This window comes from Ovis canadensis, chromosome 6 (assembly GCF_042477335.2).
Source record: "Ovis canadensis isolate MfBH-ARS-UI-01 breed Bighorn chromosome 6, ARS-UI_OviCan_v2, whole genome shotgun sequence".
NCBI classification, from domain to species: Eukaryota; Metazoa; Chordata; class Mammalia; order Artiodactyla; family Bovidae; genus Ovis; species Ovis canadensis.
The window spans coordinates 87,704,873-87,731,815 of NC_091250.1; the positions used below are offsets into that span (position 1 = coordinate 87,704,873).

The window sequence follows — 26,943 nt, forward strand, 5'->3', positions numbered from 1 at the left end:
TCATTAGCAAAGGATAATTAGCAAAGGATCTGGGATTGTTGCTATACAATAGCAATGGCGGGGGGCGGGGGGGGGGCATAAATCTAGAATCCAAAGAATTCAACAGAGGCTTATCTTGGGAAAAGTTGAACAGGCAGTCACACAATCATGGCCCAACGAGAGGGAGGGAAACAAAAGCTGAAGGTTCCAGTTGCCTCACTGAGCCAACAACCTAGATCAGGTGATGTGCTGGCCAAGGGTGAAGGGAGGTAAGGGTGGGGAGTACAGCCGGGAGCTCATAAGAACAAGCACAGTCTTGGCATCAGTGTAGCAGCAAGGACTGAAGCTGTCCAGTCCTTGAGTTATTGCATCAACTCTCTTATATTAAGTCTTTGCAGAGATTGCAGGTGTCCATCACCTTGAAGGGGACTGTAAAGGACTAGACTTAAATGGCCAAGCAGGTATGAGTGGTACAAAGACTGGACTGATGGACACCATCTGTATATCTTCTGTCACCATTTCAAATCCTTCAGCCACTTATTCCAACCACTGCTGCAGCAACCTGTTCTAAACAGTCCGATGAACTGTGAGCAAGTATGATATGGCAGTGCTGTTCCTCTTCCTTCCTGCCTCAGGACTTCTCTGATGCGGGAGTCAGCTTGGCATTCACGACTGTGCATTTGGGAAGTGTGGAGTAGTTAATGGCTCGGGGCCTTAACGTTTGATCAAAGGTAGACCGGAGCTGACAGATAAATGCTTCTCCCACTCTTGGTTTCAGTGGACAGTTTTGACACTCACCTCATGACTTTTCCAGAAGGTACTAAGGGATCAAGAAAACAGACATGGTGGCAACCAACCGAACAACACATCCTTATACTGCCTCTCTCTCTTCCTTCTTTTACTTCCCCTCCCTCATCTCTCACTCTTGCTGCCTGGGATCAAAATACCAGATATAATACTGTGCCTCCACTTTGAGAGGAATCCAGGAGAGGAAGTGAGAAATGGCAATTCACTTCTCAACTCTGAAGAGGGCTGTAAACATACAAGATAAAATAATAATAATAATATGACAAAATAGCATGTGCAATTGTCATATAGAGTGACTACAGTAAGTGTTCTGGGACTGAACAGGAAGGACCCAAGAGGCCTTTTTAAAGATCAGATCAGATCCTGCTCTTAAAGGGAAGTCATTCAATGAAACTGAAAAGCATTTCAAGTAGTATTGACCAGAGTATATTGATCTCAGTAGCAAACAGGTCCCTACTATTTCTGCAGATTTTTCTACCAAATTATATCTTCAGATACACACTGAAAGATACTTTGCATATCTCATTTTGTCCCTTTCTCAGTGAACCCATCTTGAAAGAGTGAGTTACACACTCTTTTGCATTTCCATGGTGTTTCATCTCTTTTTTCTACTTTTATTGTTTGGTTCACCACACTAGACTGTAATTTATCCATCTATTTAATTCTGTCTCTACAATGACAGTGGGAGAGACAGACCCCCTTCTCAGTGGGATCCCCATCTTTGTATCTCAAGTCCCTGGCACTTAAGTGGCTCTGTTTCTTAAATAAACAAATGCTTGTACCAAAGGGTTCCTGCAGAACCCTTGCAAAGGATGGAATTGAGCTGAAGTAAAGAAATCACTCCATTGAAATACCAACACATTTATCTGGCCTGTAACTCTTTTTGGTCATTTATTTTGTCTTATTTTATATGTATTTATATGTATATCTTATTTGGCCCTACAATACTATGAACTTCTTCAGGGTAAGAGTCATATCAAATCACCTCCACACCTCCATCAAAGTATCTGGCATAAAATAGGTGCTAGGAATATGGACTAAATAAATCACTTGCCTTGCAACCAACAACATTGCCATTATCTATGCTTCCTAAACTTACACCTGCATAGGTGTCATCCTGTTAAGACACAGATTACCATTCAGTAGATCTGAAGTAAGCCTGAGAGCTGCATTTTCTAAAGAACTTTCAGATGATCCTCAAGAAGCTGCTCTACAGAACAATTTTTAAATGTCAATGTCACTACATCAGTGGACCTCTACAGTATATGAGACTCCTCCTGGAAGATATTAAATGTGCTGGTGGGGACTTCCCTGGTGGTCCAGTGGTTAAGACTCCATGCTTCCACTCCTGGGGGTACAGGTTCCTTCCCTGATTGGAGAAAGAAGATCCTGCATACTGTGGGGCCTAAAATAAATTAAGAAAGAAAGAAGAAGAAAAAAGTGCTGTTATCTTGGCCCCAGCAAGATACCTCCTGCCCCCTCCCCCATTCTGATTTAACTCATTTAAATTCTCCATGCTATAACCTGTACGTATCTAGATTTAGATTTAAAGCAAGAGAGTTTGAGAAAAACATCTACTTCTGCTTTATTTACTACACCAAAGCCTTTGACTGTGTGGATCACAAAAAACTGTGGAAAATTCTTCGAGAGATGGGAATACCACACCATGTTACCTGACACCTGAGAAATCTGTATACAGGTCAAGAAGCAACAGTTAGAACTGGACACAGAACAACAGACTGGTTCCAAATTGGGAAAGGAGTATGTCAAGGCTGTATCTTGTCACCCTGCTTATTTAACTTATATGCAGAGTATATCATGTGAAATGCCAGGATGGATGAAGCACAAGCTGGAATCAAGAGTGCCGGGAGAAATATCAATAGCCTCAGATACGCAGATGACACCACCCTTATGGCAGAAAGCAAAGAGGAACTAAAGAGCCTCTTGATGAAAGTGAAAGAGGAGAATGAAAAAGCTGGCTTAAAGCTCAACATTCAGAAAACGAAGATCATGGCATTCGGACCCATCATTTCATGGCAAATAGATGGGGAGACAGTGGAAACAGTGGCTGACTTTATTTTGGGGGGCTCCAAAATCACTGCAGATGGTGACTGCAGCCATGAAATTAAAAGATGCTTACTCCTTGGAAGAAAAGTTATGACCAACCTAGACAGCATATTTAAAAGCAGAGATATAACTTTGCCAACAAAGGTCTGTCTAGTCAAGGCTATGGTTTTTCCAGTGGTCATGTATGGATGTGAGAGTTGGGCTATAAATAAAACTGAGCACCCAAGAATTGATGCTTTTGAACTGTGGTGTTGGAGAAGACTCTTGAGAGTCCCTTGGACTGCAAGGAGATCGCACCAGTCAATCCTAAAGGAAATCAGTGCTGAATGTTCAGTGGAAAGACTGATGTTGAAGCTGAAACTCCAATACTTTGGCACCTGCTACGAAGAACTGACTCACTGGAAAAGACCCTGAGACTGGGAAAGATTGAAGGCAGGAGGAGAAGGGGATGAGAGAGGATGAGATGGTTGGATGGCATCACCGACTCGAAGGACATGCGTTTGAGCAAGCTCATGGGAGTTGGTGATGGACAGGGAAGCCTGGCAAGCTGCAGTCCATGGGGTCTCAAAGTCCATAGGGACACGACTGAGCGACTGAACTGAACTGAACTGGTCTGATCTAGATTTAACTGAACTTTAGGCGTGCAAAAAAGAAAACATTTGATTAGATCTCTTCTTCAGTGAACTGTTGAAAATAGCTGAATAAATAAGTCTTCTAGAGAAAGGAATACGCACACCAAATCCCCCAGGTTCGGAGTCAGTCTCCAGCGACAAGGCCCGCTCCTGCCTGTCCTAGACACGCCCCTCCGGAGAGACCTGACCCCACCCCCTTACCAAGGCCAAAGCCGCGACTGCTTCCTTCTCAACCCAACCGACTTCCGGCAAGGAGGTGTGTCACGTGCCCGGATATAGGAAGTGGTGGCCGGACGGCTGCTTCCAGTTCACTGCTTAGTTGAGGGGTTCATCCTAGTAACGGTGGCCGCCCCAGTCCTGTCCGGTCTCCGTCTTGGAGGACCCGCCTCGGCACAGCCGGGCTCGGTCCGGCCTTGCGGTAAGCCTTCGGCCGCGGCTGCCGGGCGGTCCTGGCGGCGGCGGACAAATGAACGGAGGGGTGGACGCCAAGGTCTGAGGCGGCTCCTCAGTCCCGGTGCTGGTCTAGCGCCGGGGGCTGGGTACTGCTCCCTCCGCCGTCAAAGCCCCCTTCTCTTTCCCAGCCCTTCTGGGTAAGGCGGAGAGGCCGGTGGGAGGATCCCGTTACCCCCTTGTTATCCTGGGGGGCTGGGAGGGCAGCCCAGACGTCCTTTTCCGGTTCCGCCCATGAAAATCGGATTTCATCATAAAAAACGGTCTTGAACAGTTTGTTCTTTGGCTTGGACCAGGAGGGGAGGGCGTGACAGTACCTTCCCTTTCTTTGTCCAAATCCTCATTTTCTTCTTCCCTGGTAGCTCAGATGGTAAAGTGTGTGCCTGCAATACGGGAGACTCGGGTTCAATCCCTGGGTCGGGAAGATCCCGGGGTCGGGAAGATCCCGGGTTCAATCCCTGCGCCAGGAAGATCTCCTGGAGAAGGAAATGGCAACTCACTCCAGTATTCTTGCCTGGAAAATCCCATGGATGGAGGAACCTGATAGGCTACAGTCCATGGGGTCGCAAAGAGTCGGACACGACTGAGCGACTTCACTTTCTTTCTTTCTTTCATTTTCTTCTAAATCTCATAAGTGCATTTCCCTGTTGCCATGCTGTGGCGTGTTATCTTAAGTGCTCCATGTACTAAGGTGTCTGGATAGCAGACAGGGTACTTACCCACACGCACTCACTCTCACGACAGTACTGCTTACAAGTTATCTGCCACATCCTGTAGTGATCCGGCTGGATTTAAGGAAACAAGGACCGACATAGAGTATTGTGGCTGACTGTCTCTGGAACGCGGTCAGACATGGGTTCTTATACCTGGAAAATAGTTTTAAAGAACTTCTAATGATTTATTCACTGACTTACCAAAAAAGTATTATAAACACTGGAGAGTTACTCACGCCATCTTTATAAAGTAGATGCCGTTGGAGGCAAGAATCTTCCTGTCTTCGTGGATGAAGAAGTGAAGTGAAGTCGCTCAGTCGTGTCCGACTCTTTGCGACCCCATGGACTGTAGCCTACCAGGCTCCTCTGTCCGTGGGATTTTCCAGGCAATAGTACTGGAGTGGATTGCCATTTCCTTCTCTAGGGGTTCTTCCCAACCCAGGGATTGAACCCGGGTCTCCCGCATTGTAGACAGACGCTCTACCATCGGAACCACCAGGGAAGTCTTCCTGGATATGTCTGTCATATTCACCATGGTACCTAGAATTTTGCCTCACACTTAGTAGGCATCAGTGTTTGCTGAATGTGTAGTGCTTTTCATTCTGCCTAACTCCTTTATCAACTGTGCTGAGTTCCTCTCTTGTTTTTACCACTTAACCATATTGTCAGTCCTTGCTTTTGACCAGAGAGGGATTGGGTGATAGATGCTGACCACTAATAGTCATTTATTCATTTAACCAGTTTTTATAATTCAGCTTAGATTTCCTCAAGAGGTATTTGTTTAGCACTTACAAAGAACATGAAACTGCTAAAACACCTCCTCCCCCAGCCATCCCCCCATCCCTTGAAGAGAGTTCTTGAGATCCAGGAACTTGTGACTTTATGAACCAGTTGGACAGCAAGTGTTGTATGTTTAACAAATGCAATAAGTGGTATAGCAGTTGAGAGGAGAGATCAATTTGGGTTAAGGTCTGTATTGAATCAGTTCAGTTTATTTGCTCAATCATGTCTGACTCTGTGACCCCCATGGACTGCAGCGTGCCAGGATTCCATGTCCATCACCAACTCCCAGAGCTTGCTCAAACTTATCTCCATCAAGTCAGTGATGCCGTCCAACCATCTCATCCTCTGTCATCTGCTTCTTCCTTCAACCTTTCCCAGCATCAGGGTCTTTTTCAAGGAGTCAGTTTGTTGCATCAGATGGCCAAAGTATTGGAGTTTTAGCTTTAGCATCAGCCCTTTCATTGAACATTCAGGACTGATTTCCTTTAGGATTGACTGTGTTGAATCAAGTTCATGTAAATTATGGAATGTTGTTAGGATTTGGGTAGATGATACCCTCTGCATGGAAAATATCCTAAGCAAAGATTTAAAGGCTAGAATGATCAGAGGGCTTGGAGTGAAAGGTTTGTCTTTGGGAGCATTAGGAAAGTGTTGAGCAAGGGCATATTATGATGAAAGGTATGTTTTAATATTATTTGTTGAGAGTTTTGGGGTTATGGAAGCTTGCAAAGAGGTAACCAGATGCTATGGTGTTAAATAGATGTAGTTGGTGTGAAGCTCGATTGTACTTTGGCAGTAGGACCAGAAAGGATAAATTATGTGTAGATGAAGGAAAATTAGGAAAATGCTTTTAGCTGTCAGGTTATTTGGTACCTTCATTTTGTTGAATTTATTTACTGTCTGCTATGTCTTTGCCAAGTTCTGGGAATATAAGGATGAATAAGACACAGGCCTTGCCTGCTAGGAAATACTCTTAATGGGGAAAAGAATACAACTAGCTGGACAATATGGTTTGTAAGTGCTGTGTTAACAGAGTAGAGGGGAAATGTTAGAGAAGTAGGAAAGGATTTTTTTTTTTTTTTTGGCGTGTGTGACTATTTCACAAAAGAGGTCTTATTTTAGCAGGATGAATTGGAATTTTCCAGGGAGAAAAGAATTTGAGAAAAAAGAAATTGCATGAACAAGAGCCTGGAATTAGAAAAGCAAACTGGCCAGTATCCAGGGTGGCTTCAGCAAAGGATAGAGTTGAGCTTTTAACATATGTGTAGGATCTAGAACATATGAAGAGATAGTAACATAGACAGTTTATAATGGGTGGAATGGAGGTTAAAATGGAATGTAGCAAGATGAAGAAGTGTTGAGCAAGGGCATATTATGATGCAAGATATGTTTTAATATTATTTGTTGAGAGTTTTGGGGTTATGGAAGCTTGCAAAGAGGTAACCAGATGCTATGGTGTTTAATAGATGGTGAAGGGTAGATGGTGAAGTCATTTGCAGAGAGGGAGTAGACTGACAGAATTAGGGGTTGAAGGAGAGAAGTAAGGATTTGCAACACCGATGGAGTAGGAAGAGGGATCATCAAAGGAAGTGTTAAGGAATTGCTGAGCAACATTGAAAGTTTAGCATCGATTGGATTTAAAAGTTGTAATGAGTACAATGGACAGGGATATGAGACCTTCTTAAGTGCCATATGGTAGCCCAGGAGAAGGAGAGAAAAAAAGACAGTTGATGGAAATTGATGAGCAGGGTGAACTGGTCTACAAATGGAGCAAGATCATTGAAAGGAATGGTGTGGGTGTATGGAAATAAACACTGCCTCCAGGCTACACTGGGAAAGAAATTAAGCTTGGAGAGGCCAGATGTTCTAAGAGAACAGGATGGAAGGGGAGATCAGAAGACTGGAGGCTGAGATGAGGGGGAATAGGGATGGAAGTGGGAAGATGTGGTTTTTCTGAGAAAAGCAATTTTTTTTAGTTGGAGCAGCGATAGAAATGTTACAAATTGAGTAAAATAGAGGAGTTTTCAAAAGAGTCATTGTATTATAAAAATACATTCAAAGTCATTTATTTAAAACTCATAATTTCTTCATTTTCCCATAGAAACAGTGTTAGGAGTAGAAGTTAATTTTGTAACCAGCTCACATGTATTAAATACTATACACCTTCATTGGAAATAGTAATACATACACACACACACACACACACACACACACAAATATGTATTCAGTATATTTAACAAATAAACTTGAAAAGAGATGTTTAAAAAATATTTAAGTTGATATTTGAAAAGAGGACATTGAATTAGATGAGAAAAGGAAGACGAGTAGAAAACTATTCTCTAACAACAGCTTTTTTGAGATATAATTAATATACCATAAAATTCACCCTTTTCGAGTATATAAGTCAGTGGTTTTCAGTATATTCACAGGGTTATACACCCATCAATACTGTCTAATTGAAGGACATATTCATCAGCCCCAAAAGAAGCCCCATACACATTAGCAGTCATGCCTGCTTGCCCCCTACCCCTAGCAACCAGAAATCAGTTTGTCTGTGTGGATTTGCCTACTCTGGACATTTCATATACATGGAATCATGAAATATGTGGCCCTTTGCAGCTGACTTCTTTCACTTAACATAATGTCTTTAGGATTCATCTGTGTGTCAGTAGTATGTATCAGTACTTTGCTCCTTTTTATGGCCAAATAATATGCCACTGTATGGATATGTTTCATTTTGTTGTTCCCCAGGACGTTTGAGATGTTTCCACTTTTGGCTATTGTGAATAATGCTGCAGTGGACATTTATGGGCATGTTTTTGTGTGGACATAATTTTCAGCTCTCTTAAGTATATACCTAGGAGTGGAATTGCTGGGTCATGTGGTAAATTCACATTTAACCATTTGAGGAACCACCAAATTATTTTCCAGAGCAGCTGCAGTATTTTACAATCATCAGGAGTATATGAGAGTTCCCTTACCAACACTTGTCTTTCTAATTTTAGCCATCCTAGCAGGTGTAAAGTGGTAGGTATCTCATTGTTTTAATTTATGATTCCCTAATGGCTAATGATGTTGAGCATCTTTCCATGTCATTTTTAACCATTCATATGTCTTCCTTGGAGAGATGTCTCCCAAACGCTTTGCTCAATTTTTAATTGGGTTGTTTTTTTGTTGTTGAATTGTAAAAGTTATTTATATAGGAAATTTATATTTAAATATTGGGAATGGGCCTTTTAATTTTTCTTAAATCTTTTAAAAAAATATTTAGTATTTGGTGAGCACATCAAAAGATCTTAGAGTTTGATAATACTGGTTCTCTAATTTCTTTTCCAAACACACAGCTTTTTATCTTTATGATGTAGGTGTACAAATGTGTGAAATTATTTCCCCATGCTTATTAACCATAAATAAGGTCTTTTCCTAATCCTAAATGGAACAATATAAGAAGAAGGATTTTGACAAATGTAATAATCTATACTCTGAATTTTTCAGCTGAGTAAAGATGACAGCAATCAAGCATGCATTACAAAGAGACATTTTTACTCCAAATGACGAACGCCTGCTGAGTATTGTCAATGTCTGCAAGGCAGGAAAAAAGAAAAAGAATTGTTTTTTGTGTGCCACAGGTGAGTGTTTAATAAGGAAGGATTTCTTTTATTCCTTGGAGACATTTCCTGGTTGTTTATAAAATATTCTCATTGTCTCTGTGATTGGAAAAACTGTTGGGCCAGCAAACTCATTTTTTTCAGTTGTCTTTAATTAAATCTTAAAAAGATACAAAAGCACTTCCGTAACATATAAAGGTAGGAACACTTGTGTAGCCACCACCCAGAATAAAAGGAATATTACCGTTGCCTTTGAAGTCTCTTGTGTTCCCTGCCCTGCTCCCATTCCCTCCCCTCCCTCATTAAGAGGTGACAAGTATCCTGAGTTTTGATTTACTATTTCCTTGCTTTTCTATATCATTTTGCCATATATGTTTGTAATCTCAAATAATACATTGTTAGATTTGCTTTAAACTGAGCATAAATTGCATTTTAACACACGTATTCATGTGTGACTTCCACTCATCAGTAGGTTCATGTTAGTGAGTGTTACCTGTTTTTCTCCCATGGCTGGTAAGTGTTTTATTTCCACTGCTATGTAGTGTTCTCTTCTGAGAGTACAACTGTTTACTTACCCATCCTACTAGTGATGACCAGGAGATTTGTCTCCAGGTTTTTCTATTTAGGCAACAAAACATGTTTGTCCTTGTCTGCCAGTGTATAGGCAAGAATTTTCTGGGGTAGATAGTTAAGTATGAGATTGCTGGGTCACAGGCATGTGAATGTTCAACACTATAATCACAAATTATTTTCAAAAGTAGTTGTACTGATTGCACTCCCACAGGCAGTGTGTATTTTGGGTTCTCCACATCTTAGTCTAAACTTGGTTTTGACACTGGGTTTTGACAGACTATCAGTTGTTTCCAATCTGGCGAGTGTAAAATAGAATCTCATTGTGGTTTTAAACTGTATTTCCCTAAATAAAAGTGAAATTAAGTCTCTGTTCATGAATTTATTAGCCATTTATTGCCTAAATTTGCCTGTTTAAGCCTTCTGTTCATTTTTCTGCTGTGTTGGTTGTCCTTTTTGGTTGGTTGATTCTTTGAGGTCTTTATATAATGTGGGTGCTAATTTGTTGGTTACATGCATCCTGGTTTGTGGCTTGTGGTTTCACTTTTTATGATGCCTTTTGATGACATTTATAATTTTAATGAAATCAGATTAATCAATCTGATCATTTATGTGACCATTTATGGGCTTTTTGTCTCTTGTCTAAGATGTCCTTCCCTACCCTGTCATGTGTCATGTCATGTATGAGTTGCTCAGTCGTTTCTCACTCTTTGTGACCCCATGCATTGTAGCTCACTAGGCTCCTCTGTCCAAGGAATTCTCCAGAATACTGGAGTGGGTTGCCATTCCCTTCTCCAATGGATCTTCCCTACCGAGGGATGAAACCCAGGTCACCTGCATTGCAGGCAGATTCTTTACCGTCTAAGCCACCAGGGAAGCCCTTAAAAGTATTCTGTATTACCATCTACAAGTTTTATAATTTTACCTTTCATATTTCAGTTTTTGATTTACCTGTGTCCACGTTTGTAGTGATGAGTGTTTGTTTTTTTCTGGGCACTTTCTTATATCTGGTTTTTATGTTGTCTTGTGGGTATTTTGTTGTTTTATCTAAATTTTATAATCAACCTGTCATGTTCCAAATTTTGTTAGGATTTTATTGGAATTGTTTTGAATCTATAGTTCACTATAGAGAGAACGTGCGTTTTTATATAAAATCTTGTTCATGCATATGGTGTGGTTCTCTTCGTCTTCAATACCTTTCAACAAGGATTATAGTTTTAAAGACTTTCCATAAAGGCTTTTGCACATGTGTTGTATTTACTCCTAGGCATTTATTTATTCCTAGATTTTTTATACCCTAATAAATGATCATTCTTATTAGCATTAATACATTTTAAGACTTTATTATTTTTTTAGAGCAGTTTTAGGTTTATAAGAATATTGAGAGGAAAGTACAGAGAATTCCCATATACACCTTTACCCTTACATGCATAGCCTTTCTCTACCACTCACCACAATGGTACATTTGTTACCAAGAATAAACCTACATTAACAAATTATAATCACCTGAAGTCCATAATTTACCTTAGGGTTCAATCTTGGTGTTGGTTTAGACAAATGGATAATGACATATATCTATCATTATAATGTCATACAGTATTGTCACTGCCGTAAAAATTCTCTGCTCTGCATGTTCATCTCTTCCCCAGTTCCTGGTGACCACCTATCTTTTTACTGTCCCCATAGTTTTGCCTTTTGCAGAAGACCAAATAGTAATTGGAATCAAGTAGTATGTAGCCTTCTCATATTGGTTTCTTTCATTTAGTAATATGCATTTACGTTACCTCCACTGGTTTTCATGGCTTACAGCTTTCTTGTTTTTAGCACTACATAACATTCCATTGTCCAGATATACCACAATTTATTTATCCGTTCACCGGTTGCTTCCAAGTTGTCAGTTTTGAATAAAGCAGCTATAAACATCTGTGTGCGGGTTTTTGTGTGGGCATGTTTTCATATTCTTTTAGTAAATACTATGGAACATGATTGCTAGACTGTATGGTATGAGTATATTTAATTTTGTTAGGAAATTGCCAAACTGTCTTCCAAAGTGACTATACCATTTTTAGTTCCCACCATCAGTGAATGACAGTACATGTTGCTGTACATTCTCACAAGTGTTTGGTATTGTCAATGCTCTGGATTTTGGCCATTCTAAGAAGGAAATGACCACCCACTCCAGTATTCTTGCCTGGGAAATCCCATGGACAGAGGAGCCTGGCAGGCTACAGGCTATGAAGTCACAAAAGAGTCAGACACAACTTAGTGACTAAGCAACAGTAGGTGTGTAGTGGAATCTCACTATTGTTTTAATTTGCATTTTCCCCATGAGAAATGATGTGGAGCACCTTTTCGTATGTTTATGTACCATTTGTATATTTTCTTTGGTTGGATGTCTGTCAAGGTCTTTGGCCCATTTTTTAATCAAAATATTTTATCTTATTGTTGAGTTTCAAGAGTTTTACTAATTAAGGAATCTGCCTCTGACCCTCTAGTCTGATTTAGATTCTTCTTTTAGTAATCTGTGTATTCTTCAGTCATAGCATTTGTTATGAAATACTATTCCTGCTTTAGTATCATGTGGTGGCAATAAAGAATCTGCCTGCCAGTGCAGGAGACACGGATTCAGTCCTGCATCAGGAAGGTCCCCTGGAGAAAGAAATAGCAACCCACTGAAGTATTCTCGCCCAGGACGTCCCATGGACAGAGGAGCCTGGCAGGCTACAGTCCATGAGAGTCAGAAATCGCTAAAAGGGTCAGAGTCCGCTTAGCAACTAAGCAACAATAGGCATCTGACAGCTATTTGCAATGAATGAAGAATGAGTAAATGAATAATGTCTCTATTGAAAGTGTATGTTTTATTCAACAGTGACAACTGAACGCCCTGTACAGGTGAAGGTGGTCAAAGTCAAGAAATCTGATAAAGGAGATTTCTACAAAAGACAGATTGCTTGGGCCCTTCGAGACCTGGCTGTGGTAGATGCCAAGGATGCTATTAAAGTATGTTTTTCTTTTTTTATTTGACGTGTCTTTCATTTTATAACATAGTATGTTGACTTCTAAGATGATCTAAACTTATTTTGTGACCCAGTGGTTCACCACCTAATGTTGAATTAGTCTACGGTGTATTGTCCAGCCTTCCATTCTCCCACTTCTCAGTCTCAGGCTACTAAAAATAAGTAAATATGTAAGCTTGTTTCATTGTTGGTGGGTTTTTTCGAGCTGCAATTATGTTTGTTCACAAGCTACATAATTAGAGCAAAATAACCTTGACTGTTGGACTGCAAGGAGATCCAACCAGTCCATTCTAAAGGAGATCAGCCCTGGGTGTTCTTTGGAAGAAATGATGCTAAAGCTGAAACTCCAGTACTTTGGCCACCTCATGCGAAGAGTTGACTCATTGGAAAAGACTCTGATGCTAGGAGGGATTGGGGGCAGGAGGAGAAGGGGACGACAGAGGATGAGATGGCTGGATGGCATCACCAACTCAATGGACGTGAGTTTGAGTGAACTCCGGGAGTTGGTGATGGACAAGGAGGCCTGGCGTGCTGCAATTCGTGAGGTCGCAAAGAGTCGGACACGGCTGAGCAACTGAACTGAATTGAACCTTGACTGTACATTTCTTTGTTTAAATTAGGTATACTTAGTATAGAATCCATGAATTAGTATGAATTTTAAGGTGGTTTGTAGTGTGAGTTTTTTTAAAAAAATCATTGTTTTGGTAAATCCTCATTCAAAATCACGTAAAATATAATCAAAGTAAATCTTCCTCAGGTAGCCCTCACAAATTAATGCAGAATCATCAGCTGAGGCAGCTGAGCTGGCCCTGTGAAGGCATGATTTGAATATTGTGGCTCAAGTGATAGCACTGTTACACCCCTTATTCTAAGGACTTTAAAGGATATGATTGTTGTTACGTCACTAAGTCGTGCCCAACTCTTCTGCAACCCCACAGACTGTAGCCCACCAGGCTCCTCTATCCGTGGGATTTTCCAGGCAACAATACTGAACTGGGCTGCCATTTCCTACTCCAGAAAGAATAAAATATATTAAAGAATAAGATATCACACCTTTCACTTAAGTCACTCTCAAATTCCAAGAAGGTTGAATAATATGATAATCATGATAAAGGAGCACCTTTATTCCTGACAGTTCAAGGCTTTTCACAGCAGTACCCCTTAAATTAAAAAAAAGAAATCAAGTAGAGCTCTTCAGGTTAAAGCATGTGCTTCGTCCTCCTCAGCCTCTCTAACCCTGCCCTCATCTTCCTCCACGGCCCAGGGGCCCTTCCAGAGCTCTCAGGGGTGCTTTGCAGCATGTCCTCTGTGCTGTGGATGGGGCTGTAAGCAAGGCTTATAGTATTGCAACTGCAGGTGCCCTTTCAGTGAGTTCTTCAAGTCTTGACATTGATTCAAAAGGCACAGAGAAGTGAAAACTACCTTTGTAGAGCAGTCTGATAAAATAAAAGTCTGGTTTAGGCTGACCCTGACTCAGACCTCTGAGAATCTAAAAGCTGGACAGAATGACAAGCAGTTGAGTCAGGTGCAAACAGAAATTTTTTAAAGAAACAAAAACAAGTCTAGGAGAGTCCTGCATATCTGTAGAGTTGTGATTTCTTTCAAAGTGGAGAGAATGCCTTTTCTTTAAGTTATTTTAGGGAAAACTGGGCCTTTGTTGATTCCTTCAAAGCACCCAATTTTTAGAAAAACGTGGAAATGTAGAAAACGGGGTCTGACAGGTGCTTTGAGTGTGGGTGCATGTGTATATATTTGAAAAGAACACGAAAATGAGATTTTAAAAAACACCTTGCATTGTATAATAATTTCTGTTATTATGGGAAGGATCAAGAGGAAAGATTTTCTGTTTAAGACAAAATACTTTAAGAGCTTTTTAGAAACTCACCTTTATTAAAAAGCTTTCTTCTCTTCAGTAGTTTTACATTTCATAAGCCCATTGACTTGTGTAATTCACTAACATTGCTAAATGCTTATTTGAATGCGTTCCTCAGCTGACACCTCATTGCTGACTTGCTTAATGGTTTGTTTTTTTTTTTCATTTTATGCAAGCACCTTGGTGTATGTATGCTATATATGGATATAAAACATAAAATTTTTATACATAGCCTAACAGCCATTTAGCATCACACATTGATTTGTGTGAGTGTTGCTGCTGGAGCACTCAGCTTCTTTTATGGCATTATGGGAAATATTCCCAGGAAAGAGATCATTTCCCATCAAGTTTCATGTTGGTTGCCAAGACTATTAGATTTCTTTATAGATACTAATGCAATTACCTTTTTTTTAAAGTGTATTTTACTGAAGTACAGTTGATTTACAGTGTTGTGTTAATTTCTGCTGTACAGCAAAGGGATTCAGTTAGACATATACATACATTCTTTTTCATATTTTTTCATTATAGTTTATCACAGGATATTGAATATAGTTCCCTATGCTATACAGTTGGACCTTGTTTATTCATTCTCTCTCTCTATATATATATATATAGTTTGCATCTGCTAATCCCAGACTCCCAACGTATCCCTCCCCCACCTTTCCTCCCCCTTGGCAACCCCAAGTTTGTTCTCTGTGTCTGTGAGTCTGTTTCTCTTTTGCAGATAAGTTCATTTGTGTCATGTTTTATATTCCATATATAACTGATATATGGTATTTGTCCTCTGACTTTCTTCACTTAGTATGATAATCTCTAGTTGCATCCATTTGTTGTAAATGGCATTATTTCATTCTATTTTATGGCTGAGTAGTATTTCAATGTATATATATACCATATCATCTTTATCCATTCATTTTTGGTGGACATCTGGTTGTTTCTATGTCTTGGCTATTGTAAATAGTGCTGCAGTAGACATTGGGGTGCATGTATCTTTTCAGATTATAGTTTTGTCCAACACATGCCCAGGAATGGGATTGCTAAATCGTATAGCAACTCTGTTTTTAAGTCTTTTGAGGAGACTCCATGCTGTTTTTCATAGTGACTGCAACAATTTAATGCAATTACTCTTTCATTGTAAATGAGAGTTTTTCATCTCTTGTCATTTTAGTTCTGCTTATTGAGCTATAAACTAATTAATATAACCATCCTACTATAATATGTCAAGTCTTAATCCTTAAATTATCTCAGATCTTCATAATAAACGTCTGGTATCACTTTTCTTCCATGTTTGTGGTCTTTATTTACATTTTATCCCCCTAAACAACACTTTAAACTAATTGAATGTATGATTAGCCTTCTATAGAACATTAAAAACGTTTGAGACTTTTTTAATTCCATAGCTGTAAAGAAAAGTATACATCTATATGTTTTCATTTTTTATATAGTAATCAAGTACTGCATTCAAGGGAGAATATCAAGGCATGAAATTATGTCTGTAATTTGACTTAAAAGACATATAGAGAGCATACTGCAGTTCTCTCACATCAGTTGAACTTTTTTTTCATTAAAATAAGGCCACCAGTATTTTTTACTTTTGAAACACTCTTAATTATTCTGTGTTTTCGGAATTGAAAACAGGAGCAGTCCCTGCTTTCCACCTCATGTGTTCTTGGAAACCACACTCGGGTATATATTGTATTTTTTCTCATATGTTGTAAGGAATTAGTGTCAAATCACAGTTATGAATAATAGCACATTATTAAAGAAAAAGTGTAACTCTGAAACCCCCAAAGGCAATTTAAAAAGAAAAATCAAAACTCAAGACCATTGTCATCTTATAAATTAGGAAGCTGAGACACATGCCGTTAAGTAGACATCCTGTACTTTCACATATAGACCTAACGGATATAGAAGGGAAATTGCCAACTATGTTGTTTTTAATCCAGCTTCTTTTGGGAGGCAAATACATTTTTGCTATAAATTGAATTTTCTGAACCATTTTCTACAAGTCACTTAGTTGATTTTTAATGGTGATTTTAGCTTTCTGTTTTATTGAAATATAGATATCTATTATGTATTTTTATTGCAGGAAAATCCTGAATTTGATTTACATTTTGAAAAAATATATAAATGGGTTGCCAGCAGCACTGCTGAAAAGAATGCATTTATTTCATGCATTTGGAAATTGAATCAGCGATATCTTCGGAAGAAAATTGATTTTGTCAATGTCAGCTCACAGCTTTTGGAAGGTAAAGTTAAATAAAAATATATATGTAAAATAAAGTATATCTAAGTGAATATATAATTTGGCATTCTTCAAAGTAATTAAAACTCTGAAAGATCTTTTTTAAAAAATAATTTTCCTTATTGCAGAAGTGATGCTTATTTGTTATAGAAAATTGATTCAGTCACTTAATAAACTTAATCCTGAAATATAACTACTGTTAACATTTTGTTAGATGTTCTTCTGGTCTTTTTTTCTATGCATATTTAAATACCTGTTTTTAAATAAGTTTATGTTGTTACCTCCCGTTCTTTTTCATATAATGTATCGTGAACATTTTCCTTATTAAATATTTACTCAATAGTATTTTTAATGGCACCATAAAATTCCATTGTATTGGATATTTTTTAACTAGTCACTTTTTTAAAGTTTTCCAATCTTTGCTTATTTTAAACAACTCTGAGATGAATATCTTTATAGCTGTATTTTTGTGTAGCGTATCGGTGTAGTATTTAAGAATACAAGTCTGGAGTCAGACTGCCTGGATTCAAATCTTGCTTTTGTCCCTTACTATAGTTTTGTGACCTTGGGAAACAGAGATAATAGTATCAACTCCATAAGATTATTGTAAGGATTAAATTACTTAATATATGAACATGATGAGAACAATGCCAAAGCTGTAGTAAGTACTCAGTTGTATATTAGCGATTATTTTTCTTTTATCCAGGGTAAAGTCCTTAGACATGAAGTAAATTAAGGTATTTTAGATCATACATCTTCAGGAATATTACTAGGGATTATTTTGTGTTATAAAACAAAAAATCTGCTGTTATTGAAAATGTGCAACGAGTTTTTTTTTTTAACTTTAAAATTTCTTTTATAAGGGCACACATGTTGTGAGAAGATGCTTCTTTGTGTCTTGCAGATACAATTTGTTATATTCCTCATCTCAAAGAAAGTAATTGAAGTAGCAGCAGGTGGACAGAGTTGTAGCCCCTCTTTACTAAGGGGAAAAAATAAGTAGATTTGTCCTAAGTTGTATATTAGTATTTAAAAATAGAAGCTTCTGTTCTGTCAAGTTGAAATATCTGAAATTGCCAATATTCAACCGTTTTGACCTATAAAAATGTCAACTTCAGGTGCTTCAGACTGTTCTTTGGCTTAGCTACTGGCCTCTGTCCTTTCTCCGTTTTGTTTTACTTAATTCCTTTGCTGTTCGGCCACCTGTCTTTCTCTCCTTAAATGTAGTATTCTTGTCCATCACTTACTAATTAGTGAGCTCGTTACTGGTTTCAGACTTGATGCTTGGAACTGGCAGGGGCATCTCTCAGGCCCTGTGCTCCTCCCTACAGTGGGGCTGGCCTTGTGTCCGAGGCCTCAGGGCTGCCATCTCGCCAACATTAGCCTCTGATGATCTTTAAGAAATTTATGGTAATTTTCCGTGCCTTGAATAATAGCTTAATGTGCTCTGAGTGAAAGTGAAAGTCATTTAGTTGTGTCCAACTCTTTGGAACCCCATGGACTCTGCAGTCCATGGAATTCTCCAGGCCAGAATACTGGAGTGGTTAGCCGTTCCCTTCTCCAGGGGATCTTCCCAACTCAGGGATTGAACCCAGGTCTCCCGCATTGTAGGCAGATTCTTTACTAGCTGAGCCACCAAGAAAGCCCAAGAATACAGAAATGGGTAGCCTATCCCTTCTCCAGCAGATCTTGCTGACCCAGGAATCAAAACAGAGTCTCTGGCATTACAGGCAGATTCTTTACCAGCTGAGCTATTTAATTTTTTTTTTTCCAACATTTCAGGATTGAACATTCTGGTCAGTGAATGATTCATAAGCTTTCTGTTCCATTTTCAAATATTATATATTTCAAGAAGTTACTTATTGCCTAAAATGTATTTTAAATCAATATATTTTGTTCAGTCAACAATATGGGAAAATACATACCCTACCTGTATTTATCTCATTGAGGAATAGCACCAATATCAATAAGAAGAGTATTACTGTTTATTGAGAATAAAGTGACTAGCTTTAAAAAAAGAAAAGACATTTAATTTTTCAGAGCCTTAAGCAAAGGTGTAGACATTTTTATAAACATTAACCTAATTGAGATCAATTTTAAGAATACTAAGATCCTTAAGGATCTCATTTTGAAAATCACTTTCTATAAATTAGTAAACATTGCTTTGATTTAATGGAGTTTATATAGTAGCTTTATTAATGACTATAAACTAGTTTAATGTCTTACTGGACTTCAAAATCATGGCCACTAATTTTTTTTTTTAAGTCTCTAAGCTTTGGGTTATGTTAGAAAACAAATGAGAAATTATCACCATTTCCTTTTAAGAGCTAAATAATCATTCAAGTAAGACTGTTCATTGCAGTAACAGCTTTAGTAGTTTTCCTTGGTGACAACTGAATGTTCATGCTAGTAACTGGGGCTTCTTGGTAGAATAATATTTTTAAAACAGGGCTTTGTTAACAGGTTAAGTTGGAAAATTTTGTTTGGCCTTTTCTTTTTCATTCTTACAGCTTGATTTTTTTATTTAATCTTTGACTTGAATTCTTAAAAGCCACCTTGAACTGATATCTTGTGTATTTTTTAAATTGCTTCCATCTTGTCCTTTCTAACAATGTTTTATGACTAATCCATTGTGAGGGAGTGTCTGGGTAAAGGTTTTGGGTCTTGAGTGAAAATAACTAGACTAAATGCATGAGTCACAACTGACCTAAAAATAATCCCCAGGAAGTAATCTGTTTTCCAGTTTTCTTCTCCAAGGTCTCGGCAGTACTGTATGTTACTAAGAGAAAATAGAAAGATAAATGTATTTTAGTCACTGTCAGAAAATGAATAAGAAAAATGAACTCTGGAAATTCAGCTTCTTATGAATATTTCCAGTTGGTAGTTGTATTTGACATTGTCTTTTAAGCTTTAATTTAGCATGAAGTTCAAATGAGATGTGGGTAGTATTTTTAGTATTTAAACCTGTGTACATTTCTACCCAGCTAATATTCTTTGCTTACTTTCCTCTGCTTTTTTCATACCTTTTTATTCTCCAGAACTGCCTAAAGTTACAGAAGGTGCGTAACACCTTTTCTTCTTATTCTATTCCATATATTTTTATTACTTGCCATTGTTCTTTACTATTGGTTGCATATTTTATGAAATTGTATGCAGGGAAAAATGTATTACAACAAAATCAATATGGTAATAAAAATTAATGATAGTATTCATTATTGACTTCCAAAGAACTTTTATGGAAGAGAAAATACTTCTGAAATAATTATGATCATTTAAAATATTTGTTTATTTTAAATATTTACTTGTGTAAAGAGTGTACAGAATGATTTGGGCATTCCCTGCCCCCTAGTGGCTAAAAAGCTGCACACATGACACTTTACCATTTCCAGGGGGACTGTTTCAAAGGACTAGGAGCTTGGTGATGCTACTCTAAGGAACTTATATTTGTATACTGCAATCTGTGATTGCCTGTACCAAAAGTTTTAGCCCCTCCCTTTTTTCCGGTATGTTATCTAAACCTGCCTAATTAACATTCTTAAGAGTAAATCATTTGTTACTTTGAATTAAGTGTGTTTTGTTCAAGGACAAGTTAACATATGTCAAGTCATGCTGAATGTAGATTCTCATTTTCATACAAAATAATGAATATTTAAAATACTTGGAATTTGTGTTTTAAATCGTGTCCCATGAATTATTGAAAATCAGTAACTTTGTTTCAAGGTTTATTTAAGGGTAAAATTATTTTTTTCATTTTATCGCTCTTAACTTCAAGATTTATATAAAATCCCATATGCTGAGTGTATTCTTTCCAGAAAGTGAACTGAGACATTTATCTAGAAAGCATCTCAGTTCTGACCTCATGGTCTTTTGTTTTGAAGCAGGAAGACAGTTGAAATTTTTGTAGTTTTACACAGCCATGTTGTTGTTCTTACTATACAGATATTGAGGAAGTTTCTATTAGCTGATCCTTAGAAATTTTATAAACGCATGTGAAAATTTTTTAAAGAAAGAAATGGAAAGTTCAGTTAATATTTTCATTGCCCAAAATAAATTATGAATTGTAGATGCGCTTTTAAAATTTCAATTGAAAGTTATTTGGAGGAAAACACAAAACATAACAAAGACAAAAAGAACAAAAATAACAGAAGAAGATGTTACCTAGAAAAAAAAGGGAAGCAAATTGTTTCTCATGAATCTCGAATTAGAGCAACAGTTACCTCAGGTAGGAAAAAAAAGGCTAGGCTTGTGCATGTGTTTCATTTCTGGTTTTATATTTGTTTTGTAGTTTAATTATGTTTTGGGAAAGTGTGACTAAGGCCTGTTTTAACACAAGTCAATAAATTAGACTGCATGCTTTTGTTATAATAGACATTATGTTAACATAAGCGGTTCTTCATAAAAATAAGGCTTTTTTTCCATATATTTTGAATCATTTTTTTCCTATTTTTCAGCCACTAAATGTGACCTGTGCTTATAACTGACCTTACCTATAAGTACAGTGCTGTTATCCTTCCTAGTTTTTTACTACTTTATTTTTAATTTTTACCCTCTTTTAAGAATCTGTTCCAAGTGGAGAAAATCAGAGTGTGACAGGAGGTGACGAAGAGGCAGTGGATGAATACCAAGAGTTAAATGCAAGAGAAGAGCAGGATATTGAGATAATGATGGAAGGCTGTGAATATGCAATTTCCAATGCTGAGGCCTTTGCAGAAAGGTTGTCCAGAGAGCTGCAGGTGCTAGATGGGGTAAGCCTTTCTTGTAGCGTGTGACTAGTGATGTGCGGTAAACTGAGGAGACTGGTGATGTTCATATTCTACGGCCTCTGCACTTAAGCCTGGATAGTGTGATTATTGCTGTATTTCCCTAAAAGTGCATTACCAGCTGCCCTCCCTCCATCTTTCATTGTTCTTGTTCCAAAGACAGAATCATTCCTATTAGGCCAGTGAAGGCAGTTGGCTGAGGTTCTGGATTTGGGGAGGTTCTTGATATGAAGTGATGGAAGTAGAAAGTAGCCAACCTGAAACCACCCTGGGGGTTGATTCTCCCAGCCTCTGAAACACTTCAGAATAGTTCAGGGCAAGAGAATAACATTTTTGTGGTTTGGGGGAAAAAATAGGTACAAGTTAGAAAAAGAGAGAGTGAGCTGAAAGAAGTGAATCCTTTACCCAGAGAAAGCAAAATAGTGTAGTGAAAACAGGAGAACCAGGGCAAGAGGATGTTTGACTCCTCCTCTGAACTGTGGTGTTGGAGAAGACTCTTGAGAGTCCCTTGGACTGCAAGGAGATCCAACCAGTCCATTCTAAAGGAGATCAGCCCTGGGATTTCTTTGGAAGGAATGATGCTAAAGCTGAAACTCCAGTACTTTGGCCACCTCATGAGAAGAGTTGACTCATTGGAAAAGACTCTGATGCTGGGAGGGATTGGGGGCAGGAGGAGAAGGGGACGACAGAGGATGAGATGGCTGGATGGCATCACCGACTCGATTGACATGTGTCTGAGTGAACTCTGGGAGTTGGTGATGGACAGGGAGGCCTGGCGTGCTGCGATTCATGGGGTCGCAAAGAGTTGGACACGGCTGAGTGACTGACCTGAACTGAACTGAACTGAACTGCTTTGGAATAGATCCTGTTTATTTGTGTGCACGTATCTGAGCTGGTATCTAAATGTATATCTTTAGGAAGTAAAAAGCTACAAGTAGTACCTCTCTTGTGAGAAAAATGTAAAATGAGAATAATTTGGTAGGGGGTGGGATGTTGTTTTGTTAGGCAAAGTATGCATTTAAGAAAAACTCTCAGAGAATAAAGAATGTTTTAAAGACTTAAAACAGTGTTGGCATTTTATACATGAAAGGTACAGAAGTTGTAAGGTTGAACTGAGGTTCAGAGATTACACCAATAGTCCAAGCTTACAAATTTGTAAAACTCTCAGGAAGTAAAGCCTAGAAGAGACTTCAAGATGTTGAAGTGAAAATTGTCCTGAATCAGTCCAAGTCCCAGCTCTGCTGCTTAAGATGTCAGTGGGTCTGAGCTCTGCTGCCTTTATAGTTGGGCTGCACTTACAAGTGAGTTATTATGAATAGTATATAAAATAACGTGCAATTTTAGCATCACTCATACAATGATACTATTTTAATTCTTTATCCAAATTTTTTCCTCATATCATGTTATCTGCCTTCTTAATGTGGTTTTGTGGTTTGTGTTTTCTAGTTAATGTTGCATCTATGTTCTAAGTCATCATATTACTTTGCAGTTTAATTTCGGATTTGAAAGCTTCCATTTTTCAGGGAATTCAGAATCAATAGTCAGAATCTTTAGGAAATACTAATAAGGGGTTGGTGATTTGTTGCTACTTTGGGGAAAAAAAGTAGTTGCAAATGAAAGAGAAAAGAAAGAATACTGTAGAAGGAGCTATCTTATGGCAATAGGGTCTTCCACATCCTATTAGTACAAATCATGCTGCAGTTATAAATTAGTTCTATGTATCCGTTAAAGACTGGCATGCTACTGCTACCCTCTTAACTAAGGTAGTAACATAGATGATTATTATGCTTTTGTTTAGGGTTTTATGTAAATATTGCAGATTATAGAAAATGTTTATAGTTGATAGAGCTGAAAGAAGTGTCAGAGATGATATAACCTAATGCCAGTTAGTTTACAGAAATGAGAGTACACCATTACTGATGATACATCATGGGGATACCCTAAATATGCAGTATTGAGGTCTGGTCCCTAACCTCCATATAAGGGAAAGTGTGCTTCCCTGAAATACTATGTAAAAAAGTGGAATGTAAACACAAAGTAGCAAATTAAAATAGATGTGTATGTCAACCTTTGTTGCTGCTGCTGCTAAGTCACTCTGCTGTGAAAGAGATTTATGGATATTTCATTTAAAGCATATGAAGTATTACTTCTCTTTTTAACTTTGTAGGCCAACATCCAGTCAATCATGGCCTCCGAAAAACAAGTCAACATCTTAATGAAGTTACTGGATGAGGCTCTCAAGGAGGTGGATCAGATTGAATTGAAACTGAGCAGTTACGAGGAAATGCTCCAAAGTGTAAAAGAACAAATGGATCAGATCTCTGAAAGCAACCACCTAATTCATCTTAGTAACACTAACAATGTAAAACTCCTATCTGAGATAGAGTTCCTTGTGGTAAGCATGATTATAAACTATTAACAGCAATTTTTAAAAAATCTAATGATCTCTAAAGCCCATTTGTAAATATTTTCTAATTTCCTTAGGAGAGCAAGATTTAAAAATACTGAAGTTTCAAAGACCCAGTAATAGGATTGAGTAGCATCTTACCTGTAAACTTCCTGAGACAAATGGTATGTTTATTTACATTCCAGAACCACATGGACCTGGCCAAAGGTCATATAAAGGCACTTCAGGAAGGAGATCTTTCTTCTTCCAGGGGCATTGAGGCCTGCACCAACGCCGCAGATGCCCTGCTACAGTGCATGAATGTGGCTCTTCGACCAGGTATGACCATAAAATCTGCCCAAGAACCTGGGACTAAGCTTCTGATTAGTGTAAAGCTTTTGACAAGAAGTCCACCAGGCAAGTGGTTTAGGGTTAGATTATTAGCTATTGAAACAATTTTCACTTACTATCAAACATAATTTATATTGGGACGAAGAAATTTTTTGTTTCAGTACCTTCTGATTGACTGTGGTGACTCTAAGTTAACACCAGGATTTTTCTTCAGTGCTGTTCACAGGACCTAGCACAAAGTAGATGCCATAAGGCTTTGCTAGACCAGGTTCTAAAACTTGAGCTTGTATCAGGATCACCTAGAGGGCTTTTTAAAACACAAATTACCAGGTGCCACCACAGAATCAGTATGTCTGGTCTGAGGCCTTAGAATCTATGTCTCTGACTGTTCCCAGGTGATGCTGAGGTAAGACCGCAGTGTGAGGATTGCTGAGTTATACTGTTTGTTCCCCCCTTACCTTTCTTTTATAAACACACGAATAAACCAGTAAAACTTTGAGTTCTTCAAAACTGAAATACAGCTTCCGTTATAAATGTACTCATTAGACATCCAGGAGTTCTTTTACCCATTAAATAAGTTGTTACAATTTCAGGCCATGACATGCTTCTGGCAGTTGAACAGCAGCAGCAGCGTTTCAGTGATTTGCGAGAGAATTTTGCCCGGAGACTGGCTAGTCACCTCAACAATGTTTTTGTTCAACAGGTAATTTTATTTTATTATAATACTGTCATGTTCCTGTAGCTTGAAATGAAATTGTCACAGAAAAAATTTTGATGTATTTAATTGGGAGCACAGTATGTTCCTTTATATATTTATTTGATTTTAATATTTTTAGATATGTGTATATTTGCTCATAGATGTATTTGGAGCCTCAGTGATCTTCTATGAAGACAGTTCCTTTTAGCTAAAATTCCCTAAGTTTTAAATAATTAGGCTTCATATTACATATACCCCATTTAGACAATCTTGTTTATAAAAATAAGTCCAAACTTGTTACATGTTTAATGTTTGGCCTGTTTTACTTTTCAGTATTTTCAAGTGAGAACTAGGACTTGATTCCATGTTTTAAGTGTTTCATTCACTCCATGTACTTATAAGTACGAGAAAAACGGCTAACTCAAGTGTAAATTCTAGTTGATTTAATCTTATGTAAAACTTTTGTCTCTATTTTTCTGTGGAAAGGGTGTTACAATTAAGGTTGTGGCAATGATATAAATGTTACTATTAAGTATACCTTAGAGGGATTTGAATAGAAGGTGTTTTATTTAATAAATAATAAATTAAACTTAATATTTATCAAATAAATTAGGTGTAATAAATTAGATTTTGTGTATTTATCATCTCTTTAATAGGGATTTGGGGCAAAAAAAAGGGTGAAATTTTGTTCATCAAGAAATTCTGTCTGAAATTCTAGGTTCTTATTTTGTTTTCACTTTGTAGTATTCTGAAACAATTGTGTTTACTCTATTTTATTTCTGATTAGTTTACTCAGGCCCTCCTTCAACTCTATAACAGGTCCTACTTTCTTTCGGTGCCTGTGAGTACATCAACTTTGGCTCCAGCTTCTCTGATTCTTTTTTTTTTTTCCTGTAAAGTTTACTAAGCTTAATAGCAGCAGAATCTTTATAGTTATAATTTACTGATTTAAGCTACCTGTTAACCATATTTGTAACCGTTTATTTAGATCCAAAAGGCATTTAATCTCATTCTGCTTGCCTTTCTTTCTGTCATTCTTTCACTCACTCACTTATTCCTTTATTTAGAAGTCATTTGCCAAGTGATTAAAGATGCATTCCAGACATTGCATTGGAATAGATGAGAGGCTGATCGCTTTCCTCTAGTTGCTCACAGTCTGGAGAAGGGATGCAAACAGACTGAGGGAGGGTATATGTTATGGTAGTACCATGGGAGCATAAAGGAAGATCAGCTAGCTAAGCATGCACGGGGGAAACAGGGGAAGACGCTCTTAACATTCCACTTGACTTAAAAAGCATCAGGAAAAAAGTAAACCTAGGAATCACACAGGAAATACTAATGCACATTTTTCTTATACTATTATTTCAATAATATCTATTTCTACACAGTTCCCTAGTTTTTTAAAATAATCCTGTTGGCAGGGTTGTAGTCCACATTTGTAGATGGTACTGAAAATACCAGTCAGTAAGTGATAATCCTTTCTCCACCCGTAATTGTTTGCTATAACATGCTATTATTTGTGATTTTGCTTCCTTGCCTTATAAACTAATGGCTTTGTTTAAAATGAATGCTTCCCAGTGATGAAAATCTAATATGCGTTGTTACATGTGAATAATGCATGTTAAAAACCAGAATGTTGCAACAACCTGGAATGTGCTGAAGAAGATGAAAGATGATGTCCCAAGTACAGAAAAGAGATTTTCTTTGTGTTAAATTTAATGCTTTGTGTCACCTAGCAAAGAGTTGGGGAACAAGAGTGTTTCTGTTCCTGGTTGTGGGACACACTGTCTGGGAAGATTTGATTACCGCATTGTGTTACATGTCTTTGTCTGTCATCAAATTTTGATTGTGCGTCTGACTTGTGTGTCACATTGTGTGACAGTACTCACTGTCCTCCATATGTAAGAATAAGAAATGGCTCCTATCCTCAAGATGCTTGTGAGGATGTGTTAAAAGTAACGTACTTAAAACTCTACAGCAGTGTATACAGGATACCTTGGAGACA

The 26,943-nt window shown here is 37.9% G+C and overlaps 1 protein-coding gene across 6 annotated transcripts in view; it reads left to right on the forward strand.

Annotated features, from left to right (window-relative positions):
• The first annotated feature begins 3,721 nt into the window (after positions 1-3,721).
• Positions 3,722-26,943, forward strand: part of EXOC1 (exocyst complex component 1) — a 54,534-nt gene continuing 31,312 nt past the window's right edge. For 3 of the 6 annotated variants that reach the window (XM_069593102.1, XM_069593101.1, XM_069593103.1), the window contains exons 1-9: positions 3,736-3,903; positions 8,927-9,060; positions 12,479-12,609; positions 16,589-16,748; positions 21,302-21,489; positions 23,672-23,899; positions 24,097-24,229; positions 24,835-24,944; positions 25,726-25,779. In XM_069593102.1, the coding sequence (XP_069449203.1) occupies positions 8,937-9,060; positions 12,479-12,609; positions 16,589-16,748; positions 21,302-21,489; positions 23,672-23,899; positions 24,097-24,229; positions 24,835-24,944; positions 25,726-25,779 (1,128 nt within the window). In that variant the 5' untranslated portion in view covers positions 3,736-3,903; positions 8,927-8,936. Of the gene's footprint in view, positions 3,904-8,926; positions 9,061-12,478; positions 12,610-16,588; positions 16,749-21,301; positions 21,490-23,671; positions 23,900-24,096; positions 24,230-24,834; positions 24,945-25,725; positions 25,780-26,943 lie in introns of all 6 variants that reach the window. The other 3 variants (XM_069593104.1, XM_069593107.1, XM_069593105.1) reach the window with 2 other exon arrangements.